Below are 18,531 nucleotides of genomic sequence, written 5' to 3'. Positions count from 1 at the left end.
GAGGGATGTGGCACTACTGGAGCAAGTCCAGCGAAGGGCTACAAAGATGATTAGGGGACTGGAGCATCTCTCTTATGAGGAAAGGCTGAGAGAGCTGGGCCTGTTTCACTTGGAGAAGAGAAGACTGAGAGGGGATCTTATTAATGTGTACAAGTATCTGAAGGGAGGGTGTCAAGAGGATGGGACCAGACTCTTTTCAGTGGTGCCCAGCGACAGGACGCGAGGCAACGGGCACAAACTGAAACACAGACACTTCCATCTGAACATGAGGAAAAACTTTTTCACTGTGAGGGTGACAGAGCACTGGAACGGGTTGCCCAGAGAGGTTGTGGAGTCTCCTTCTCTGGAGATATTCAAAACCCCCCTGGATGCGATCCTGTGCAACGTGCTGTAGGTGACCCTGCTTGAGCAGGGGGGTTGGACTAGATGATCTCCAGAGGTCCCTTCCAACCTCAGCGATTCTGTGATTCTGTGATTCTGTGACAAATGATGAGGCCAGAATAGAAATCCACTCTCTTGTTCCCAGACCTATGCATTTTAAGACCTATCAGAAAAGGGCCAGAACCTCTGATTTTGGACATTTGTTGCTTATTTCTTTAATTTTACGTCCATTTTTGGCTTTTGAACAGACTTTCATACGACTGCATATAGTGAACAACCACTAAAGAAAGATATATTTTTCTTTCTTCAGGCTAATAGAAAAACAGAGCAAACTCTGAATGGTACAGAAAAGACTGATGAATTCAGCATCTTTCCCTGCTTCATTCATCACCAAAATATTGAATGGTGACTAGATACTGACATGATTCATTGTAATTGAGTGTTAAGAGTACAGGAAAATAGAAGGAAAGAATGAGTTAGCAAACTTCAAGAGGCAAACACAGGATCTGTGTTTAAAGAATAGGGGAAATTTCAGCATTTTCCTTAAACCAGTTTTGACTAATCTCTTATTTTGGCTCATACTACAGTTAATCAAACTCCAACACATATTCAAATGTCAGTTGCCCATGACACAAAATGTTTGAGTATTAATGCAGTCATCTTTTCAATATGCCACTTAGACTTTCACTACAACTTTCCAAATAGTTGTCTTAATATAAATGAAAAGTGCTGTTTAGACTAAGCGTACACATGTGAACTGTAATCTCACAAACAAAAACAAGACACTGGCTAAGCAAAGACAGTGATGAATTGTTCCCTAGATTCCTTAAGAATAGGGCAAGAAATAACTGATTAATCTGTATAAAGGAAGTAGTGGATTATATATCAGGAAAAAGTTTAGCTACAAGGATAGTTAAGGATGTGAACACCTACGGACATATTGATATCTTCTTCACTGGAGGTTTTTAAGAACAGGACATACAATCATCTGCCAGAAATCATTTAGGTCAGTGTTTTCAACATGTGCCCTACCTACCCCAAGGACCCATGAACAAATTCTAAGCTATCAGTGAAAGGTAACTAAGAAAAATAGCCTAATGTTATAGGCTTGCATTCATCTTGCAGGGTCTGTAAACAAACTGGAAAAATGTTTAGGGTATGAAATAAAAAAAGAATTCCAAGTCTTTCATCTTGATTTTCTAGTCCTGACTCAGAGCAGGAAAATGATCTTGAAATCCTTTCCAGCCCTCCACTTCTACATAAGATAGTCAAAATATATCTCACCATTCTCCTTTGCATTAGTCGTGCCAGAAGTCTATAATAATCTTCCATAATTATCTAAATATCTCAAAGCATTTTATAAATAATAGAACACCCCTGTTACACTAAGAAAAAATGATACTGTATGCATTCAGTTTGTCTCATGTAAGCATTGCCACACATGTTAGCAAATGGACTGAATTAAAAAGTAATTTTGAAAGTTCATTAAGACAAGGTCTTTGTCATATATGCAACAAACAGGTACAATTATTGCCATCAGTGTGTTAGCAAATCTTCAGTTTCTTTAAAGGGTCATGTTCTTTTCCACTACACATGAACAAAATGCTGGTCTATCTGTTACAAGATTAATAGATGATCATAAATCTTATTCCTTTCTTTTGTTGGTCATAAAGGAAAAATATGATACCTATGTGTAAGCTGCTCTTGCTGATTATTTACAAGAATTTCCCGACAGATTCTGACCCAGCCTCAATGCTTTCTGAACTGATGTCAGAACCCGCCTACAAACCTAAAATGGACTTCTCAAGAGTTAGGCTATTGTAAACACAGCCTTAGAGCTTCTGCATAATGAAGCTATGCAAATTGCAGGGAAAAAAACAGGAACGCCAAGGCTGGCTTGCACAGGTATCACCAAGAATTTATGCACTGACATTAAAAAATCTCAGTAAAAGTCACAGTCACGGGATGCTGGGATACTTTCCCCTCCCTCCCCCTTTTCCCAACCACTGCAGTTTTTTAAGGCAGATATGACAGCTCACTGGTTGAAAGAATGGATGTACTAGGCAGGGCATGAAATCCAGGAACAGCTGAAAGCACCTTCATTTTTTTCTTTCTGGTTTGGCTTCAGGACAGCAGTCCTGGGGGGTTCCTAACTAACACTTACTGGCATAAACATGAAGATGCACTGCTACTGACACCATTTGTAGCACTACTTACAGAGCTGCCAAGTCCAGACGAATACTTGAGGCAGATTTGTCTTGTGCTGGAGTAAGCTTGTACACTGCTGGAAGGCAGTTCAGATTTTGTTTCCCTTGTTTTGCTTTCTCTCTCCCCTGACCTCTCTTCCACCCTGCGCTCCTCCAAATCTATCCATCTGTTCTTGTCCCTCACTTCCCTCCAATGCTGCTGGCAGCATGGGAGGCAGCATACCTGTAACTTGCCAGTCAGTTCCTCTTCTTGGCACTCTGCACTCATCTACCCTCCCCATTGCCTCTGACACTTGAGCCCACAGCAAGGAGCCAGGCACATGTTCATATGTGATGCGACTCATCAATGAACTGCCCTCCCTGGCAAGGTACTTCAGGTATTGGAAAATGGAAAATAGAGTAGAAGAGTATTACAGTGAGGAGTAGGAAGAGTTGAGGGGAGCTTAGAAGTGATGGGCAGTGGTGAGTCCCTAATAAGGAGCCCTCCTGCTTCAAGAGTGGTGACTGTGTTTGTTCCAACATGCTCTCACTGGCAGCAGCTCTATCATCAGGGTTATGAATCTATTTATAGAGAAACTGAATACAGAGAAACCCAAGAAAAATTCTTGCCTTTCCCTTTCCAAAATAAGAGTAAAACTAATAGATCACAGCTAAAAACCTGTTTCCTTAGCAGTAGATCAGTATTTCTTGCTCCTGCTAAAATTGGGAGTTCTAGTTCATCTGGATCTCTGCTCTGTCAAGAGTCAAATTGGAAAGAAGCACTCTTGGCTCAAGATCTTTGGGTATAGAGATGACTTCATGTCAAAGAGTTCCTGTCAGAAGAGATGAGCACACCATTGTTTTTCCTTATTAGGTAATGTTTAGAAAAACTGCTTTCTTGTCAGTGTGTTACAAGCCTCAAGTAGAAGCACCAAGGAAGAAATAGCTGTTCTCTGGTTCTCTGCAGATTTCACCCTCAGACGAACAGCAGACAGGTGGAGGCAGTGATGCTGCTGCTTATCCATAGTCTTCTTTTTACAGACTCATAAGAAAAATCTCCACAGCACCACGGCATGCTGTTGGGTGAAACGCATCCATTATATTTTCCTCTCCAGCAAGTGCCCCAGGATTCCAGTAATGTTTAGGAAGAGTCTGAATCTCCCACTAGAAGACTTCAAGATGTTTTATTTCAGAGTGCTCATAGGATGATGTAGGGTCAGAGTTTTAGCCAAGTGTCCTGCTGCTAGAGTACTTGGACTAAATATCCCATCTCAAGGACTCAGAAAAAATTCAGCTAATGGTCTCAGGGCCAGGCCAGGCAGTGAAGGAAACCTGAGTCTTGGAACAATTTAACATAAGAAGGCCAAGGTACAAAAGGAAGAACATTCTTATTGAAGAGACCTAGTGCTAAGATGAGCAAACAGGAGACAAACAACAAAGCAAAGATTCATGCTGGCCTTCATAGCAGGAAGCTATCTGATGTCCGTATGAAATGTGATTGATAGTGGCTGTCTGCCGGGGGTACGGCTTAACAGTGCAGGTTAGGAATCTCTTGATAGCCTCACAGTCATGTGAAGGGGGACTACAGTAGCACCACTGAGTATATTATAGACTGGAACTGTGAGAGGCCAATGCATCACTCAGCCAGGGCAGCACAGTATCTCTTGCAGAACTCCCTTAGGTTAATAGCCAAGGAATCAACCTTTCACATGTGGGTAAGGCCAGAAAAACATCTGAAAAATGACAATAACCTCCAAATCCAGAATAAGAATAGAGCATCAGCACTAACTGCTTCCCTTCAAAGATTTCTTGGAGCATCCTTAAGGATGTATATGCACATTATTGACCATATCTAAAGAGTTCACACTGATACTATTTTGTATAAAGGAGAAGTAAAAATTTTTACAGTAGCATCAGTCTCCAATCTGGATAATGATTTGAATTTCCAGAAAAAACACTTTGAATTCAAGCAAATTTCAGTATTGATCCATTACTTCAAAAAAGTGGTAATTTCTCAAATTTTCTGGGCAACAGCAACAGGAATGGTTCTTTCACCATGTAATGGTCAGAAATCTTGTAAGAAGCACGTCAATTGGGAGATTTTTTAGTTCACTGGAGCTACTCTAATTGCATTTACCAGGGATCCAGGCTATTTAAACAGTCTTACATTCCTATACATAGTAAGTGACCCTTAGTTAAAGTGAATGAAGTCTTTTCCACACTTTTAAAATTTATTCTGGAATAGGACAGAGAATACATATAATACAAGCTAACTATTAAAAAAAGACTCTGTGCAAGAAAGACTTACATAAGGAAGAGGAAGTTGCTGTTTGAAATGCACTTTTTCATTCTTATTTTCTCTTATTCTTAATTCTTCATAATACAGACATTTTTCTTTTACACTTTTGGTGTGTAAGTTCCATTAGTAGAGATGCCACAGTCTGAATGATTTACCTTTCTAGTTTGTTTGTAAGACAATTATTAGAAAGTGACTGTGAGTCAAAGAAAGCTCAGGTAAATAAATGGGAGTAGGTTAAAAAGAGACTCCAGACTCATTACGCTGCACATGGCAGTATATCATATACAGAAGAGATGAAACTGTGTCACTGAGAAGCTGACCAGTCACACAGAGCTTCAAGTCAGTGCCAGGTTGATTCTGGCTGTACAGTTAAGCTGACTTGGATGCTGCTAAATAGTATATAATTTAAGATATCTCCGATCATAAGGAGATTGGTAAAAAAAACAAATTATTCAAGACTTTTCTTGTCTCATGCTCAACTTCTTCAGGTAATAGTGTAGAAATGCAGTTGTAATTTGAACTATGACAAAACTTTATAGTCACATAAGGATGGCATCTGCTGATATCACATAGCTTCTAACATCTCACAGCACCTCACAGTGTTGCCATCCTGCATCATGGATACAAAGCTACAAGCATTCACAAATCAGACTTAAGAGACAACTGTGACCTTCTAGTCAACTTTTCCCACAATTAAGCTTCACTTAAGCAAGGTATGCCAGCACAGTGGGTGCAGGTGGGTGTGAACTCATTCACCATCACTCAGAGCTGGTGAAAAACCATGAAATCACTGCTAACAATGCCAAGCTCAAAGTAATATTTCATAACTTTCAACAGAGATGTGCTAACCATGACTGCATAACTTCTTCTAATCTCAAAGCATGAACAGACTGAGAATGAATCCACCAGGAAAGTCTGGTAGACCTAACCTAAATCCTCCTACTGAGAACCTACCCAAAGCTATTTGGGCTAAAGTTCAAAATACAAGCAGGAATATCCCTTGGCTCAGCTCTTTCCTTTGCTGTGATTTGAAATACAACTCATTAGAGTCAATACAGATGTGGTCAAATCAGTCAATAGAGCCTGGAGAGTGATTCTGCTCACTCTAAAGCAGACATTTACTGAAATAGTTCTCCAGGCTCCACCAACTGTATTTGATTAGATTTCCACTGACCATAGTAGGTCTTTAGAAAGTTAGAACTCCTCTGCATTTCATTCAGATACCTACCTGTATTTAGGTATTTTATTCTCAAAATAAGTCTCACTCAAATTGCTTAATTCAGTTGCCCACACATACTATCTAGTGCCATATGAGAGACCTTAGGATATCCTGCTTGGTCTTCAGCTGTTGCACTTCAGAAGTGCAGAGGTCTCCCTTATGTCCTTCACCACACAAGCCCTATGCAGATGTCTCGGCTGCCTTACAGTCTCTTAAATGGCAGCAGATTCCTACTTCTAGAAAACTGAATAAACAAATAGAGTCTGGTAGCAATGAGCAATTCAGGTCCCACGTTGCACATCCGTGCATCATTGTAACCAAGTAACGGACCCTGCTTCTCATGAAGGCAAATTACTATGGTGGTTGTACCATCATAAAGAGGTAGTTCTGGTTTTGTTTTTGTAGCTGTCATGATTGCTGCTACCCATGGCCTCTCTGCATCACCCTTTCTTGTGAAATCCAAATTTAGCAGTCTTGACATTTAAATAATCAGTGATGGATCTGAGTTAACATAGAGCAATGTCTTTGAGATGTGTGAACTGCTTCCTTCATTTCAGCTGGGAGATTCTGCAGTACCATTTCTTTTATAATTATTTCATCATTGAGGTTTTTCACCCTTAGTAGCTAGCAGCTAATGACTTCCCTTTTTTTTCTTTAAAATGAAAAGTTGAAATTTGGGAGGATAAATCCCCTGGATAAGCTGTCAGTATGTATTTGCTATTTTAAAACCATGCCAGTACTATGATATTAAAGTATTGGGTAAGAGAAAAATAATCTAAGCACCCTTTTACCACACACCGTTGAATCTTAAGAATCTCAGCGGCACAAGTTTAAGGTCTTCCAAAATCCCTATCCAATAAAGTCAGTAACATGCTGTTTCTTCCTCCTAGGGAAGAAAAGATGAGTCAGCCCTGCTGAGATATGAACATATGGCTCTAACAAATCTAGGTACTCAAAGCACAATGTTTAAAACACTTAGATGATCCTGTAGGATAGTGATTCCAAAATAACTTGTATTTCTTTATAGGAAAATGTTTTTTAGGATGTTAACTTTTGTTATCTCCTAGTAGTTAAACTATTTATTGCCTTCATCAAATAATGGTCACAATCAGTCAAGTATCATCCAGAAATACAAAGATCTGAAGCAAATTAAATATCTACTCAATGCATCTCTTTGAGGGCAGAATGAAGAACAAACTGAAGAAAGATGAGCATAATTCTCCTATAAAGGGTTAGCCAAGTAATAGATCATCATCTATGAAGATACTTACTTTATTAGATAAAGATATTTTGTAATATGTCCATAAGATTACTTACAATCATTTTTAAACTGTGCCATAGTTTTGTTCAGAGAGGAGCATCCCCATACATGCCTGAGGAATGAATACAGAACATAAAGATTCTTCTTTATTTTAAAAAAATATGCCTTAGGCAAGGTGCTTACTTCTAAAAGGTGGAACCATCATGTGCTTGAAAAAAGTGAATTTTGGTTATAAGCAACCAAACTTGTATTCATATCTGCCTCCCCCCCCCACCCCCCCAAGAGCATTTACAGCCTGGCCACAGGGACATTCTCTTCATTCTGTATATTCTGCACCTCTGGCAGCTGATCGGACTGTTTCACATTTTGGGCCCCTGTTCTTTTGTCATCTCTATTACTTGCAGCAGCTTTCCTTTGTCTCCTTGTCAGGTCTCAATTTCTCTTTAAATCTCCTCTTAAATTTCAAAGAGTAAACTGAAACCAAAAGCCCATATCTAACTATGCTGGGACTTTTAAGAACATCCGAATTCAAGTCCAGACTTTGCAGCTGGACTCCAGATCCAAAGAACAAATTTCAATCCCCTTCATATATTTTATATGTCACACTCCTGGTTACAACTCCAGCTTGCAACTGATTCTATCATCCTACTGGCTTTCATATCCACCTCCAACAATAAGATATGTCCAAACTGAAATTTGCACCCTAACCTCAAAATCGTACCAGTGATCTCCTATGCTCGTATGGTGGGGCATCTGAACAACGCATAATACATGCATTTGGGACTTAATGCATCTGAAATTACTGCTTATGATTTTTGTCAATAATAACATTGGTAATAGCAAGGGAATTTTATTAGCATTTAAAGGAAAAGATGAAATCTGAATTCTTGGTCTCAGCATTTCCAGACCAAGGAAATATCCACTAAACTCTGTGGTTCATTAACATGGTAAGAGATTCAAAGTTCACTTTTGAAATATTATTTCGTTTAAATATTCTGAATTAATGTTTGATTGTAACTGTGAAAAGCAGTCCACAAAAAATATTGGGGGAAAAACAGTGGACCATGGACCAAAATGGATTGGCACTACCACCCTGAAGTACAATGTTATATGATATGCGCTGTTTTCACTTGTTGTTTTACTGTGTTGGTGTCACCGGTGGGAACTGCATTGCAGTTTACAAAAGTCAGCAGGTTCATCTTAGAGCATAGCTTCCATTTTATGTAAAATATTTTTATATACATGTTCCACAGACAAACAATACAAGTATAAACAATGTCTCAGGAATTGGAATATGAGCAGCCTCTGTGTGACAAAGGCCAGGTCCCAGGATGTTTCCAATTTCTTATAGAAAACAAAGGAAAAAAAGGAAGCATTCCAATAAAAAGGTATGAGAAAAGGTAATATTTAGTCCTTCCCTGAATGTCACTTCTTTTCCATAAAAATGCTATTAAGAAAACAGACAACTGCTCAGCATTTATATTTTCTGCTTTGGTTTTTCCTATTACACTGAGACTATTACAAAGTAAATGTTAAATATTCCCATTACACTGAATTCCATAATACCGTACCTGTTGAATCCTAATGTGCCTGTTATCCTTTCTTACCTTGGTTTCTTCATTGTTCCCTTCCCCTTTCACTCCACATACTTGCCCTATCTGCAATATAATGTCGAGTATCACTGTTTTCTCAGTGATTCCAGACATTCCTTTACTGTTAACTCAGTAAAGCTTATGGAGACAACACAGTACTGATACTTTTAAAATTAAGAATCTCATGCTGCTCCCACCGAAGTGAGTGGTAAAATTCGTAGCTCCAGATTAAATTAGGAGAATAAGATTTAAATTGTATCACCATATTTATGCACACTTCTGTCTGAAGCTGATATACTCCATACACCAGCTAGATAAACCCACATCAATTCCAAAAGCTGAACCAAAAGCTATCCAATTACAAGTGATATCACATATCTTTCACCTACAACATAGACCCAAAAGCAACCTCCATCCCTTCAGGACGGCATCGTACAGTTTTCAAGAGCTGTCCAAGGGATTTTTCAGTCCAAAAGCCTATTAATGGATTACTCTTGTACATATGTGGCAAAAATAGCATCGATATTCTTCACTGAAATGATAATTCTGTCTTAACCTCTCCAACTACTGATAATTCTACTGCTCTCTCTGTCTTAAACTTACAGCTTCATACTGCCTTTGACTCCTTTAATCTCTTTTTTTTCCTCACAGTCTGGATGATATCTTAATGATATCCTACTCTTCATCTTTCTCATGTTGACTAGAGTTCAATCTTTCCTCAGTATTACTATTAAGAAAGCCTCTGTACAGTCTTCTACTCTGCCTCTGCTTTATTACTAATTTTTCTTTTCTGATTCCTTAATTTTTCCATTTCCAGGTCATCTTAAAGATGATGGTGATGAAGCTAATAGCTCTCCACTCTCTTCCTCTCCTGCTAATCTAGTCATATCTTCCTATGTCTTACTACATTATGGTCCACAGTCTTCATCTGCCTCACAGGCAAGTTCCTCATAGCCTTTAGTAAAGCTTTGATTTCTTCATTCTGTTTTATTTGTTCTCCAAATTCTTCCAGTCTCCCCACTTCAGTGTATTTTTCAGTATTGGCTCTACACCACACACTGCAATTTATACTCACAAAAGTGCCCTCCTGTTTATGCAATCTCTATTCTCCGTCAAATCTCTCTTCAAAATCAACCTCTTACCCATGCTAATTAGGCACAGCACAGTCCTGACCTGTCAGATGGTGCAGTTGCAAGTATGATTTTGTGATACAACTAGTAAGTGCTCTATACCCTACCTTCATTCGCTGGGATCACAGCTACTGCTTTACACATCATAGCTTTCCACAGTAAAGTCTTCTTACACTGAATTACTAAGAATTGACTTTTTAGTGCAGAAGGATATAAGTTATCTAGCCCACAAGTTCCATGAAATTCTAAAAAAACTCTTGTCAAGCACTAGAGAGCCAAAAAGAGGCTAATGGAGGACAAAAAATGCGCAGACAAATCTAATGGGGTCATTGCTGCAAACCAAACTTTGACTATGTCTGTCAGGGAACACATATGCAAAACAGAGCAAACTGTACATTCATCAGGATGTATAAGAAAACTGTATAAATTAGAATGTGTCTCAGATCAAACTATTTGCCTTCCTTATGTGAGTAGGACTATTAAGTGCAATGATCCTGCTCACATGATTAAGGCAAGTGGGCACTGTGTTTATAATCAGTAGAGATAAACAGGTTAGATTTTATAGGGAAAGTTTAGGAGTATCATAGTACCCCTCAGAAGCATTTGTTGGCATAGCTTACACACCATGCTGCATAAAAAGAGGAAGGCTGCATGGCTAAACACATGCTCTTGGGGCCTAAAATGAATCACAGTTGCACTCCATCCTATAAAATATACCTCCTCTTTTAAAATATTTTCTTGAAAACAAAAGACAGAAATGAACACCCTCATTCTATTCACCTATGCCTTTATAATAAAGTTTTCCTTCTGCATTGGCCCCTTTGACATTAAAGGATGGGAAAAAACAGCAACTGGAGCAGTTTGTAACATTGTGTAGCAAGCACTAGTTTTAACTTATACTGGCTAGTCAATACTAAAGATTTCTTTGAACAAACAGCCATCAATAGATCATTCAACTCTGGTATCTGCATGAAAGTGCCCTAGAACAGCTCAGTTGCCCCACGTGTAGGTGTCCAGTGCCACCTGGGGTGTCTCAGGTGAAGTGAGAAATCCATGGCAGATGACACAGGACCTGTGCAAGAGCTGTGCCCCTCTGGAGTGGCAGCTGGAGAATATCAAATGGCTTTAGATACCTCTAATGGAAAGCTCAATTGAGTCTTCAGTATCTGTAAAGATGTGCAAGTAATACTAGTTTTCTCTAGTTGTAAAGTGCTGAGATAACCTTTTTTCTTAAATGATGTGATCTGTGTATGAAGATAGAGGCTATTTTACTCCCTCCAAATTGTTTTAGCATTTGATTGCAATACATATGTTCTTCTTTCAATAGCAGATCTTAGATTGCTCTAAACAAGTTAATTGTATTGCACAACACCCTTGTGCATTAGGGATGTATTAATATTTTCATTTTGCAGTCATGGAAAAAGGGAGGAACAGACAGGTTAAGTGACTCACCAAAGGTTAAACAGTAAGTCACTGGCAGAATCTGAGGAAGAACTCCTGATTCTCAACCACAGCTTGAATTCCCCACAGACCACTAACTCCCACACTAAATATCAGGATGACAATAAATGTGTGATTTTAGGGTCCCAAACTGCAGAAAACAATCCTACACAAAAGACGTCTTTGTGAAAGGACACAGGTAGTTATATCAAAACTTCAGAGTTCCAAAAGGTCAGTGTACAGATAAACATATAGCTTAAAATTCAAAGGGTTTTGGCAATCCATATCACTGAAGTGTCTGCATCAAACTGCAGACACAATGGATGGATTGGCACAAAGGATGGACTAATACCTGCTGAACATATTATCAGAGCAGAGTTTAAAATTGAACTCCATCATCTGCCTACTAAAATCATCATCAAGATAAACATACCTTCCTTGGAAAGGACATCTTGCCATCACCCTGCAAGACATTCATACTTGGGAATAATTTCTGAGCATACTGGAAAGAGTCCTATCTACCCTTCTTCAAGCCAAGGAAATTCCTCTTAGACAAACAAGACAAATTAACATATTCACTTTAGAAAAGCAGCTCTTTAAAGGAACATATTCAAGGCTATTTTCACACCACCTTAAAGTGTTCTTAAAACTATCTTTTACCAATGCATAAGCTGGAGCTTAGCTCCAATATGTGTGTTATTCCAGAGTAATTTTTCTCCAAAGAAACAGCCATTTTAAGTAAATAATAAGATAATAAGCAACAATAATTTGATATTGCTGTAATATCCAGATGTCTCCATCAGGATGAGGGACCCAATGTGTTTTAGGTTCTRTATAAAAATATATGTGCGAAGAGTTTATAAGCTAATTTAAATGAGGACAACAGGTTGGTTTAACAAACAGCAGGAGGAGTGTGGGCAAGAGGAAAGATGAGAAAAACAATTACAAGAGTTAGTGTCTTCATGGACTGCTATAAATCCAACCTTATAGTCAGAGACAATTAGATGGGAATTTGTGTGACGTATGAAACTAAAAATCTGGTCTTTCTCTAATTTCAGTATTGGATTGCCTGAATTGCCCCAAATCAAAGAAGCAAAAAACAGTGATCAGTAGATTAAATGTTTTATGACTGTATAAATTCAGGCTGATTCTTCAGTAACACAAATAGCAGCCTTTTTTTAAAATACATGAGGCCAGACAGTGTGAGATGCTGTACCTTACTCAGTGTACCCCACTCTCCCTAAAATGAATGTATTCTTGAGGTGCCTATTTGTTTTTTTAACTCATTTGTTACCTGATTCACTGAATCACTGTACATGATTACTATGTAAATTGTTATACTGGTTTTAATCAATATAAAAGAGATTCTAGGACAGCTTTCACATTAGAATACTAGAGACAAATCCAAATGACTTTTGGGATGGAGTTTGATCAGTTTATGAATGGGATTATATAGTTTGATTGCATGGGATAGTAGGGGACTTAACTGTACTTCCAGGTTTATGAAGTATTTGCTTTATTTAGAAAACACACGCAACACATACAGGGACAGCACAAATATCCTCCATACCCAAGATGAGTGTGTACTACACAACAGGATAAAAGCACAATTCAGTCTCCATGCCCTAATCATTCCAGTCTAATGGCTGAGAAATCAACCTCCAATTAGCTGTGTGTCAGACACAATTCCTCATGTCAATTCTCCTCCTTTAAACCTGTTCTCTCCACAAAGCCTTTCTATGGTATATTGATCTTTGTTGATGTGAACTGAAAATACCAGTTTTATGCAAGAAACCATCAGGCTCTAATCTATTTATCTAACTAAATATTTATAGTACAGTCAGCATCATGGAATTTCAGCATTAATTCATTTCACTGGCTTCCATTCTGATCTGGGTTCAAACCAGCAACATCATCAGTCCCAAGCCAGCTGTATCTCCACAGTGAAATTCCTGGCCTTTAGAAAATGTGTATCGTTTCTAGAAAATATTGCCTGGAATAATCTAATCTAAAACAATCTTTGAGGATACCATAGCTCTATTTCACATCTTAAGACTGCTGTCTTCCTTGCCAGAAACATCCGTTGATATACTTCAACTACTGTTAGTACAAGTTAGCACAGTTCATAATAGACAAAACTGTGGAAATCACAGGTACTCTGTCTGACAACCAGAATAGGGCACTATCATACAATCATACAACACATACTGGGATGACCCTGGCATCTGAGGGTGAACATTAACTGGACATGAGTTCTGCTTTTAAGAATTAGGATTGCTTTTATCCTTGTGCTGCCAGATTTCTGCATGTGAATCTTTCTATCTAACTTCAGTTCTTAACTCCAAAGATATCATAAACTATACAAAACGTAACATCATTCATCACATGTACATGTAGAACAAACTATATACATGATTGTATTCATTCATTCATTTTAGGGTTCTAGTGTTTTTTTGTAGATCTTTGCTAACATTTTTATCTAGGTAAATACACTCTTGTTTCAAAAAAAATGGAACTCTAATCTACTATGTCTTCTGCCCACACCACTAATTCTTCAGTGGAACTATGTGTGTATAATATCATAGGACTGTTCATATATGGATTAAAGGACYGGATCTGAGACAACTTTTCCTTACCAATTTGCCTCGTCCGTGCCACTGATTTTTATCTATTTCCTGAGTCCCTCAGAGAATTAGAAATTAGCATTTTTTGCTTCCTTCCTGGCTATACGTTAGCACCCTCGCTGTCCAGCTAATGAAGTCAATACACTGAGGGGAAATAACAGGTAGGATTCTTCAGTCCTTAGCAGGGATTTATCTCAGCAGAAAGGAAACCTGCTGGGTTTGAGGTGTTTTACCTGTTTCAGTACACTGAGGTTTTGGATACATTAGTAGATTGTGACTAACCACCTGTTGGAGCCATATACTTTAAAGCTGATTGCAAAGCACAGCAGCTATATACAGAATGCCATCAGTACAGGCAGGAAAAGGGAAAGAGAAAAAATGGCTTTTTTGCAGTAAAAGACATTTTGCAATACATAAAACAAAGCAGAATGAAGCAACAGCAAACACAAATTCACAAAAGCACCTGGGAAGAGCAAATTTTCACCATGCAGAATTTTGACCATAAGTATAGAATAGAGAGTTACTAAAATCATGGAATCTCTGCTAGGGCCACTGCCCCTGTGTCCACTGTGAAGCAGAGGGCGGAGGAGGCTTACATGTCGATATCAGCCTCCACCTAATTAAAGATGTAGTAAGGCTTAAACTAAAGCTTAATTGTGTATACTATTCAAATACCACATCAGATCCGCTCAGCAGAAAGATGTCTATCCTGCTGTATTCCTTCTACACCAGAAGAAACTGTTCGTAGTATTTCATTTTGTAGATATCAGGGCAGGGAGGATGACAGACAAACAGACCACTATAACCAAACCTGCGGAACAAAAATGAATAATCAAAGCCCGGGCTATCACTTTGTACTTCCTGCAGTCCCTCCTGAACAGCAACTGGCTGCCAGCAGTTCTGCTGCAAACCTGAGCATATGGCTTCAACTTGTTCTGCTCTTGTACTGATGCACAGAAGTATGACACACCAGTATACAAATTGCCATCGGGGGGGGAGGGGAGGGGAGGGCTAAGTCACTTCTTCTGTAGGTTGCATATGAACCTCCTCCCCATGCCAGAAAAGGAGAGTATTTCATTATGGTTTATTTTAAAACACAACTTGGATCATTTTACTGAAAACCACTGCACTGGCGTAAATCTCCTTCCACCATCACACAAACACACTCCCCAGAACAGACTCCAAATCTAACTATAGAGTTAATCAAACTACCTACTTGGGCTGATCAGTTGTTAACAGGATGGAGTAAAGAGTCTAAAGGTCCCTTTGGGCTCCGTTATTTAACGTGTCTTTTGTATTGCCCACCCTACGGGTTATATTGCAGCAGCATTTTGCTCCAGTTGCTTGCCAACAGACATTTGCCATCAAGAAGCCCTGAGCAAGCAGTCACATCTGTGTCCACTCCTGTACCACCCATTTAGCAGAGACAATGATCACTAGAAACAACAAAGGAGCCACAGATGAAACAAAACAAACAATGCTCTGAGCCAGAGATCAGAGCCATCCCAGGCAAGTTTGCCATAGAAATACCCAAGAAAAAGGGAGGGGATATAGAACTATAAAACTTGCATCTAAAACAGGTTTTACCTATGCACCCACCCAACCCCATATCTGAGGAGCATTTTCTAATGCACTGCTAGAACTGAGCAAGAAAGACGGAGCAGTACACATGGGAAGCAGATGAGCATCCAACGTCTCCTCCCATCTGGAGTCAAATAGTCTCCTACGAGTCACTAGGCAAAAGGAATAATAATAATTGTTATTATTATAGTAATAATAGAAATAAAGAATCACCAACCTTGAGGATCCCAGTTCACCTGTTTTCTTGGAGTCTCGATTGGAAATTTCATCGCTTCCTTTTTGCACAAGGAGGAAAAAAAAATTAAATAAATTCCCAACCTTCCTGTCTCAATGCTGCAGTCAAACAAATTAATTTCAAATTATAGGGAGCCTGCGCTGTTTGACTGAGGGGAACTGGTGGTTGCCAAGGAAAGAAATACACAAATAAATCAAGAAAGGTGGGGAGGGGAGGGAAGGGAAGGGGAGGGGAGTGGAGGGTTTTGTACTGGTGAGGTGAGGAGGGGTGCAGGCACCCCAGCAGAGAGAGGTGAAGAGATGAAGTGAGCACTGGAGTGGGTCTGGGGGGAGCAGGGACAGGGCAGCTGGAGATGAGCAGCAGGTCCGGGGTGCTGCTGGCTCTCAAGGAGGCTCCCAGCAGCTGGCTCGCCCAGTCCACCTGCAGATGTCAGGCAGCAGGGTCCTCACTGCAGCCCAGTACCTCTGGCTGTGCCCACCTGAGGGGACACCCGGGCTGGCGAGCCTGCAGGCTTGCAAGGGTTGGGGGATCCAGCCAGCCCCCCCCGCCTGACAGACACCTCCCACACGCACATGCACTTTCCAGCCTCAGCCACCCCAAAAATGAGCCCACCTCAGCTCAGCCCCGGGCACTATGGGGGCAACAAAAGTCAGCCATCCAGGGTGAGCTGCAGCGGCATGGCTGGCGAGAGGCTGGGGGAGCACCCTGGCTGAATGCAGCAGCAGCCGGGCTAGTGAGGAGAGACAGAGAAAGAAGAGGAGAAGGAGGAGGAGGAGGAGGAGGGAGCCACCCTATAGCTTTGGAGGGAATTCACTGAGCCCCTCTCTGCACTGGCTTAAAAAGGGGGTGGGGAGAGGAAGGTAGGGGAAGATGCTGGAGTCCCTTTGTAAGAGGAAGTCGCAGGGTGCTCTAGGGAGGAGAGAGGAGAGGAGGGGAGGGCAGGGGAGGCTCCCACTGGTACTTACTAGGTATCCTTCCCTGGAGGAGGATGCAGGCTTGTTTGGCGGAGTTTGCAGCCGGAGACACGCTCGACTAGCTACTAGCAGCAGCAGCAGCACATGGCAGGAGCACAGCAGTATCCAGTGTCTCTGCAGCACAGGGGGAGGGGAAGGGAGGGCAGAGGGATCATCAAAGCCCAGGCACAGTGTGGGGCAGCAGCCCAGCCGGTGGCCCTGGGATCGGACACCCCGCAAGCAAGACTCCTGCCCCTTTTCTCTTCACACTCCCCTCCGCACGGGGTTAAGGATAGCCTCCTGGCATCAAGGCAAATCCAGGCAGAGCTGAGAGACGTGGTCCACCTGGGGAGAAGGGGCAGGAGGATTAGGAGGGAAACTCAAGGAGTCTCAGTGCCCTCCTACGCTCTCAGGGATTTGGGGTAAATGGAGGACACTTGGCCATTATCAGACACTCGCTGTTTGCCAAGTCTGCATTCTTCCTCCTCTCCCTCCTGCTCCAGGTGATTATGCTTTCCTTCCTCAAGTCCAAAACAGGCTGGTACCAGTCTAGGTTGGAAAGGTCTCCAGCTCAAATCACAGTATTTGCCTCAGGCTCCCTCCCTTAGCCAGAAAAACAAAACCCCAGCCCCTCGGGGGACTGAAAGGAAGAGTGTGTGAGGTTAACCCTGTCCTGCCTCCTCTCTTTCACAGTGGAGATGAACTCATTGCATGAAGGGGAAAATTCACTGGGGATAGTTTGAGGGAGAGACCCCAAAATTCACATGGGTCATGTATCAGTGACCCATATCAGAATCAGCCCTGAGGTCAGGACCTTCTGAATTTTCAGGAAACATGGTTGTAATCTAAACTTAATCCCTAAGGCAATTTTTCCCCTGCTTTTGCCCATATCTATTTTTGCCCAGTTCCGCTCTCTGTCTGTCTTCCTTTCCCATCTGTTGCTCGGATGTTAGTTAACTGTGAGAAAAGGTGAAATCTGCTGCGGTGAAAAGCAAGGTAGTCTGAAGTGTTGTGGCTCTCCTCAGGAAACTCTTACTGTRGAGGTTAGCACGCTGTTTTCATATCCACATTCAGGAGCTAAATAAATGCACAAATCCATGCTTGTCCCCAGTCTTTGTTCAGCCCTAAGCAGAAAGGGCAAATCAATATTAGTGGCTCCACTTTTATATGTTGGTGGTGCGCAATAATATAGCTTGAAGGAACTAGAAGGAAGTAGTGCAGCAAGTTTTCTTGGGGGGAGGTGCCGGGTGTCTCTCCTTTCCCTAATCCAAGCACCCCTGTGGCTCTTGTTTTGTGCTGTACAGGAGGAGGCGGGAGAGGCTGCTGTAAGGGAGGACATGGAGAGAATGATAATGAGCCTGCTCAGTCATACTTGAATTTGAGATGATTGCAGTGATGACACCAGGAGCACAAGGTATTTCCTTTGCAAGCAAACCATGATGCATTCTGAAGAGGCTTTGGGATTCCTGTTGACATTACTTCTGCAAACTGAATGGAAACAAAATTGAGGGTAGACTTTGCTAATTGTGCTATGTGATTGCTTGAATCATGATTGGGAAATCTTTTCATTATTCTAGTAACCAAGGAAGACTTTAAAAAAGACTTCTCAGTCCAAGAAAAGGTCACTTGT

General features: G+C 40.7%; 1 protein-coding gene across 1 annotated transcript in view; it reads right to left on the bottom strand.

The window, feature by feature from the left end:
- Positions 1-15,982, bottom strand: part of KCNK10 (potassium two pore domain channel subfamily K member 10) — a 69,257-nt gene extending 53,275 nt beyond the window's left edge. Inside the window, exon 1 of the mRNA XM_026079640.1 lies at positions 15,931-15,982. Coding sequence (XP_025935425.1) covers positions 15,931-15,982 — 52 coding nt within the window. The remainder of the gene's footprint in view (positions 1-15,930) is intronic.
- Between the last annotated feature and the right edge of the window lie 2,549 nt (positions 15,983-18,531).

The sequence above is a fragment of the Apteryx rowi genome, unplaced genomic scaffold (assembly GCF_003343035.1).
Source record: "Apteryx rowi isolate R43461 unplaced genomic scaffold, aptRow1 scaffold_5, whole genome shotgun sequence".
NCBI classification, from domain to species: Eukaryota; Metazoa; Chordata; class Aves; order Apterygiformes; family Apterygidae; genus Apteryx; species Apteryx rowi.
Note: the sequence above shows the minus strand (reverse complement) of the source record. Positions and strands in the feature narration are given on the sequence as shown.